This window comes from Theropithecus gelada, chromosome 14, assembly GCF_003255815.1.
Source record: "Theropithecus gelada isolate Dixy chromosome 14, Tgel_1.0, whole genome shotgun sequence".
In the NCBI taxonomy this organism is placed as follows: Eukaryota; Metazoa; Chordata; class Mammalia; order Primates; family Cercopithecidae; genus Theropithecus; species Theropithecus gelada.
In genome coordinates this window covers 15,434,043-15,441,390 of record NC_037682.1, presented here as the reverse complement: position 1 = coordinate 15,441,390, position 7,348 = coordinate 15,434,043, and the positions used below count along the sequence as shown (strand labels likewise).

The 7,348-nt window shown below is 38.1% G+C and overlaps 1 protein-coding gene across 1 annotated transcript; it reads right to left on the bottom strand.

The window, feature by feature from the left end:
* Window positions 1-4,726: 4,726 nt before the first annotated feature.
* On the bottom strand, window positions 4,727-5,671 carry LOC112605595 (olfactory receptor 9I1). Its single transcript, XM_025355211.1, has one exon. The coding sequence runs from the start codon at window positions 5,669-5,671 to the stop codon at window positions 4,727-4,729; it is 945 nt and encodes a 314-aa protein (XP_025210996.1).
* Window positions 5,672-7,348: the final 1,677 nt, after the last annotated feature.

Genomic DNA, 7,348 nt, shown 5'->3' with positions numbered 1-7,348 from the left:
AGACCAGTTGACCATATATGTGTGAGTTTATTTCTGGGCTGCCTATTCTGTTCCACTGATGTGTATGTCTATTTTTATGCCAGTACCATACTGTTTGAATTGCTATATTTTGTAATCAGGAAATGTGATGCCTCCAGCTTACTGTTCTTTATCAAGATTGCCTTAGCTATTCTGGGTATTTTATTGTTCCATATACAATTTCTATTTCTCTAAGAAATGTCATTGGGATTTTGATGGGAATAGCATTGAATTTGTAGATTGCTTTGGATAAAATGAATATTTTAGTAATATTAAGTTTTCCAGTTAATGAATGTGGGATGTCTTTCTTTTTTTTAAATTATACTTTAAGTTCTAGGGTACATGTGCAGAACGTGCAGGTTTGTTCCATATGTATACATGTGCCATGTTGGTTTGCTGCACCATTAACTCATCATTTACATTAGGTATTTCTTCTAATGCTATCCCTCCCCCATCTCCCCACCCCATGACAGGCCCTGGTGTGTGATGTTCCCCACACTGTGTCCAAGTGTTCTCATTGTTCAATTCGCACCTATGAGTCAGAACATGTGGTGTTTGGTTTTCTGTCCTTGTGATAGTTTGCTCAGAATAATGGTTTCCAGCTTCATCCATGTCCCTACAAAGGACATGAACTCATCCTTTTTTATGGCTGCATAGTATTCCATGGTGTATATGTGCCACATTTTCTTAATCCAGTCTATCACTGATGGACATGTGGGTTGATTCCAAGTCTTTGCTATTGTGAATACTGCCGCAATAAACATACATATGCATGTGTCCTTATAGTAGCATGATTTGTAATCCTTTGGGTATATACCCAGTAATGGGATCTCTGGGTCAAATGATACTTTTTTTTTATTATTATTATTATTTTTTATTGTACATTAAGTTCTAGGGTACATGTGCACAATGTGCAGGTGTGTTACATATGTATACTTGTGCCATGTTGGTGTGCTGCATGCATTAACTCGTCATTTACATTAGGTATGTCTTCTAATGCTATCCCTCTTCCCTCCCCCGACCCACAACAGGCCCCAGTGTGTGATGTTCCCCTTCCTGTGTCCAAGTGATCTCATTGTTCAATTTCCACCTATGAGTGAGAACTTGCAGTGTTTGTTTTTTTGTCCTTGAGATAGTTTGCAGAGAATGATGGTTTCCAGCTTCATCCATGTCCCTACAAAAGACAAGAACTCATCCTTTTTCATGGCTACATAGTATTCCATGGTGTATATGTGCCACATTTTCTTAATCCAGTCTGTCATTGATGGACATTTGGGTTGGTTCCAAGTCTTTGTTATTGTGAATAGTGCCACAATAAATGTATGTGTGCATGTGTCTTTATAACAGCATGATTTATAATCCTTTGGGTATATACCCAGTAATGGGATGGCTGGGTCAAATGGTATTTCTAGTTCTAGATCCTTGAGGAATTGCCACACTGTCTTCCACAATGGTTGAATTAGTTTACAGTCCCACCAACAGTGTAAAACTGTTCCTATTTCTCCACATCCTTTCCAGCACCTGTTATTTCCTGACTTTTTAATGATCGCCATTCTAACTAGTGTCAGATGGTATCTCATTGTGGTTTTGATTTGCATTTCTCTGATGGCCAGTGATGATAAACATTTTTTTCATGTGTCTGTTGGTTGCATAAATGTCTTCTTTTGAGAAGTGTTTGTTCATATCCTTTGACCACTTTTTGATGGGGTTGTTTTTTTCTTGTAAATTTGTTTGAGTTCTTTGTAGATTTTGGATATTAGCCCTTTGTCAGATGAGTAGATTGCAAAAATTTTCTCCCATTCTGTAGGTTGCCTGTTCACTCTGATGGTAGTTTCTTTTGCTGTGCAGAAGCTCTTTAGTTTAATTAGATCCCATTTGTCAATTTTGGCTTTTGTTGCCATTGCTTTTGGTGTTTTAGATATGAAGTCCTTGCCCATGCCTATGTCCTGAATGGTATTGCCTAGGTTTTCTTCTAGGGTTTTTATGGTTTTAGGTCTAACATTTAAGTCTCTAATCCATCTTGAATTAATTTTTGTATAAGGTGTAAGGAAGGGATCCAGTTTCAGCTTTCTGCATATGGCTAGCCAGTTTTCCCAGCACCATTTATTAAATGGGCAATCCTTTTCCATTTCTTGTTTTTGTCAGGTTTGTCAAAGATCAGATGGTTGTAGATGTGTGGTATTATTTCTGAGGGTTCTGTTCTGTTCCATTGGTCTATATCTCTGTTTTGGTACCAGTATCATGCTGTTTTGGTTACTGTAGCCTTGTAGTATAGTTTGAAGTCAGGTAGCATGATGCCTCCAGCTTTATTCTTTTGACTTAGGATTGTCTTGGCAATGCGGGCTCTGTTTTGATTCCATATGAACTTTAAAGTAGTTTTTTCCAATTCTGTGAAGAAAGTCATTGGTAGCTTGATGGGGATGGCATTGAATCTATAAATTACCTTGGGCAATATGGCTATTTTCACAATATTGATTCTTCCTATCCATGAGCATGGAATGTTCTTCCATTTGTTTGTGTCCTCTTTTATTTCATTGAGCAGTGGTTTGTAGTTCTCCTTGAAGAGGTCCTTCTCATCCCTTGTAAGTTGGATTCCTAGGTATTTTATTCTCTTTGAAGCAATTGTGAATGGGAGTTCACTTACGATTTGGCTCTCTGTCTGTTATTGGTGTATAAGAATGCTTGAGATTTTTGCACATTGATTTTGTATCCTGAGACTTTGCTGAAGTTGCTTATCAGTTTAAGGAGATTTTGGGCTGAGACGATGGGGTTTTCTAGATATACAATCATGTCATCTGCAAACAGGGACAGTTTGACTTCCTCTTTTCCTAATTGAATACCCTTTATTTCTTTCTCCTGCCTGATTGCCCTGGCCAGAACTTCCAACACTATGTTGAATAGGAGTGGTGAGAGAGGGCATCCCTGTCTTGTGCCAGTTTTCAAAGGGAATGCTTCCAGTTTTTGCCCATTCAGTATGATATTGGCTGTGGGTTTGTCATAACTAGCTCTTATTATTTTGAGATACGTCCCATCAATACCGAATTTATTGAGAGTTTTTAGCATGAAGTGCTGTTGAATTTTGTCAAAGGCCTTTTCCGGATCTATTGAGATAATCATGTGGTTTTTATCTTTGGCTCTGTTCATATGCTTTATTGATTCACGTATGTTGAACCAGCCTTGCATCCCAGGAATGCAGCTCACTTGATCTTGGTGGATAAGCTTTTTGATGTACTGCTGGATTTGGTTTGTCAGTATATTATTGAGGACTTTTGCATCGATGTTCATCAGGGATATTGGTGTAAAATTCTCCTTTTTTGTTCTGTCTCTGCCAGGCTTTGGTATCAGGATGATACTGGTCTCATAAAATGAGTTAGGGAGGATTCCCTCTTTTTCTGTCGATTGGAATAGTTTCAGAAAGAATGGTACCAGCTCCTCCTTGTACCCTTGGTAGAATTCAGCTGTGAATCCATCTGGTCCTGGACTTTTTTTGGTTGGTAAGCTATTAATTATTGCCTCAATTTCAGAGCCTGTTATTAGTCTATTCAGAGATTCAACTTCTTCCTGGTTTAGTCTTGGGAGGGTGTATGTGTCCAGGAATTTATCCATCAAATGGTATTTCTAGTTTTAGATCCTTGAGGAATTGCCACACTGTCTTCCACAGTGGTTGAACTAGTTTACACTCAAATGTGGGATGTCTTTCTATTTATTTGTCTCCTCTTTAACGTCTTTCATAAATGCATAGTAGTTTTCAGTGTACCAGAAGCAGCAATATAGAAGAGAGTATTAAATGAAGCATTATGACCCTGTCTTCAAGGAGTTCGCCATCCAATGTGGACAATAATTGCTTGCTTCTATAATCATAGAGGCTATTTTTACCTGAGAAAGTAGTATCAATTGTGACTACTTGCTACAGGTCTATCATTGTTAACTTCGCAGACGCTGGGAACAAGCCTGAGAGCAGTAATTGTCATGAGGCAGGCACTGTATTTAGGAGGAGAAAAAAGTAAAGAAATTGGAGATTCAGAATCTAGAGAATTGTCACTTAAGAAGAAGATATTATAGTTCTGCAGATATTAGAAACCATTTAGGAAGACATTAGAGGAAGAGTAGCCCAAAGAAAGCACCCTTTCCCGATCTACTCTATTTTTTTCTGATTAGAAATTTCACTGGGTTCATAGGTTCTTTTCATTTACTTTATAATGAGTTGACAGGTTATCCATACCACAAAAAACCCTTGTTCTCCAATAGTACAATATATAGCTATAATTTTCTACAAAGAGTTAAGTCAGTATCAATGAGCTATGTTTCCATATGGAGAGGCAATGAGGATAAACTTTTCATAAAATCAAAGTTGGGTAGAGGAGTTCATATATTCATAAAATAACATAAAGAATATGGAATTCTTTATAAATGAAATAAACTCAAGACTCCTGGCACCTGAGATTCTATAAGTTGTGACATTAGAGAATAGCAAGAGACTGCTGAGTACTAAGGAATGGATTGAAAGCAGAAGAAGGGGATAAGAAGAAAGAACATGGAATTGCTGGAAACTAATTTCAACACAGTTGTAGTTTTCCCTGTGTGCCTGGTGGTACCTATCTTCTATCTTCTCTGTTTGTAGCTATAGGTTGCATATAGTAATGGTGCCTATTAGGATATATTGATATGGGAAAAAAGTGGACTAAAACAAAATTCCTCTCACTCGGATCTACATGGTCAGGGACACCTGAAGTCTCCCAGTGACCTTTCTGAAGGCATCTTTTACATCTTTGTTTCTTAAGCTGTAGATCAGAGGGTTCAGCATGGGGATCACCACTGTGTAGAAGACAGACAAGACCTTATTTTCCTCCAGGGATTTGCCTGAGCCACTTTGCAGATACATGAAGATAAGGGTCCCAAAGAAAAGGGCCACAGCAGTGATATGGGAGGCACATGTGGAAAAAGTCTTGGCCCCACCACCTGAAGACTTCACTTTCAAAATGGTCTTGATGATGAGCAGATAGGAAATCAGGATGACTGAGGCATTGGCCAAAATCACAAAACTGCCAAAGAAGATGGTGACAATCTCGATGTTTGCTGTGTCATTGCAGGCAAGCTTCAGCAGCGGGGGGAGGTCACAGAAGAAGAAGTTGATTTGATTGTCATCACAGAAGGAGAGGGTGAAGGTACACGTGGTACGCAGCATGGCTCCTGACACCCCACAGACATAGGCTCCTACTACCAGGCTCCAGCAGAGTCTGGGATTCATGGCCACGATATAGAGCAGTGGGCTGCGAATGGCAACATAGCGATCATAGGCCATCACTGCCAGCAGGAAGCACTCTGTACCTGCACAGATGGTGAAGAAAAAGAACTGGGCAGCACAGTGGCCGTAGGAGATGACGGTTTTGCCTGTGGCCAATGTGGCTAGGATCTGAGGGGTGATGACTGAGGTGTAACAGGCATCCAGCAGGGAGAGGTGGCTCAGGAAGAAGTACATTGGGGTGTGGAGTTTGACATCTACTTGGATTAAAATAATCATCCCCACATTCCCAAGAAGGGTAACCAGGTAGAAACTCAGAAACATCAGGAAGAGGGGAATTTTCAATTTGGGGTGGTCCATAAAGCCCATGAGAATGAATTCAGTTACTGTGGTGAGATTATTCTTGGCCATGGAGACAATATGGACTATTGGTCTGAGGATGAGAATGAAATAAAAAGAATTTCAGAAGTGAAGGACAGAATATTTCCCTCTATGGTGGAAGTGTGGCTTATAATTCTGGGCCTATTTGTAAAGCTTGTTTTTAAGAAATTCTGAAACTGGCTGATTTTCTTTGGACATCTCTTGCGTTTTATGGAACTGAGCCTGAAGCTGGTATTTCTGATTCAAATTAATTCTAGTTTACATTTGGAAATTTCTGTAAAGATAAGAGGCACACAATTCTCAGCTTTGGAAGAGACCTAGACAGCATCTATTCCAATCCCATCTGGGGCTGGAGTCTCACTTACCGTATACCCACGACACAGTCACTCAGTTGCCATATGAGTCTCCATCTGTGAACAGTTCCACCTGTTGATTCTCTTTTTGGACCTAGGGTTTCTCCTTCTGTACCTTTCACACACTGGCCTTAGTTTTACCCCTTCTAGATACTCATAGCAATTTTAATCACTTCTTCTCATGAAAGCCTTTCACAAGTTGGAAGCTGATGAATCTGCTCTTCCTGCCCACCATTCCCTTATAGTACACATTGATATTTTCTGTCTTATTATATAATTATTCAGTGGGCAGTAAAAAAATTGCCTAGTCAAATAGTATTAACTGATAACAAAAAGTCTTTCTTTCTACTTTAATCATCACCACCCCATCTCAGAGGCCATCATCTTCAACATATTGCATTAAAAATGTTTTTGGTTATATATACACCATGATTGTAAATAATGTGTTCAAACTCATGTGCTTGCTACCTTTTTTTGACCTTGGGTAAGTTACCTAACCCCTTTGTGCCTCAACTTTTCATTAAATCAAAGTTGGGTAGAGGAGTTCATACATTCTTAAAATAACATGTTCACCTATTAGTAACACAGAAAAATATGCCTATGTCATAGGGCTCTTTTAATTTTTTTAAGGAAGAGAAAATAGATTTATTATCTTTTTTGAATTTGAATATAACTTTTTATTTTTTATTTTCATACATTTTTGGGGAACAGGTGATATTTGGTTCATAAATGAGTTCTTTAGTGGTGATTTGTGAGATTTTGGTATATCCATCACCTGAGCAGTATACACTGAACTCAATTTGTAGCCTTTTAAGTATTAAATAAGTTAATACCTGTAACAAGTGTAGATCAGTGCCAGCACATAGAGCTAAATAATGTTGGCTAATTTTGTTGTTGCTATTACCATCAATTTTAGATGGTAGCTATTGATTTTCTGTTCTGAAACATAGTCCATTTACTCCACATGAACTTTGTTAATATTGCTATCTTTGTGTAATATATTTGTATCTTTCAATTATATATATACATATATATTCTTTTTTTTGATTGAGTAAATTTGACCCTTAGTAAGTTGAAGAACTTATTCCCTTGTTCTTTCCTCTCTTCTCCCTTCCACCTCATTAACAAAAAAATCAGTCTTTTATCCCATTCATATGGGAATGCTTGCTAATTTAAGTCTTCTCTATATTTTGACTATGGGTTGATTCTACAATCAATAAGTTGTGTTTCTCTATTATGACTACATACATGCCATATACAAAAAGACTAAATATTGTGATTGGATACACAGAAAAGGAAATGTCATTAAACTTCTGCTTCTGGGATAATCTTTCAAACGTCAAGTCAAATGAAT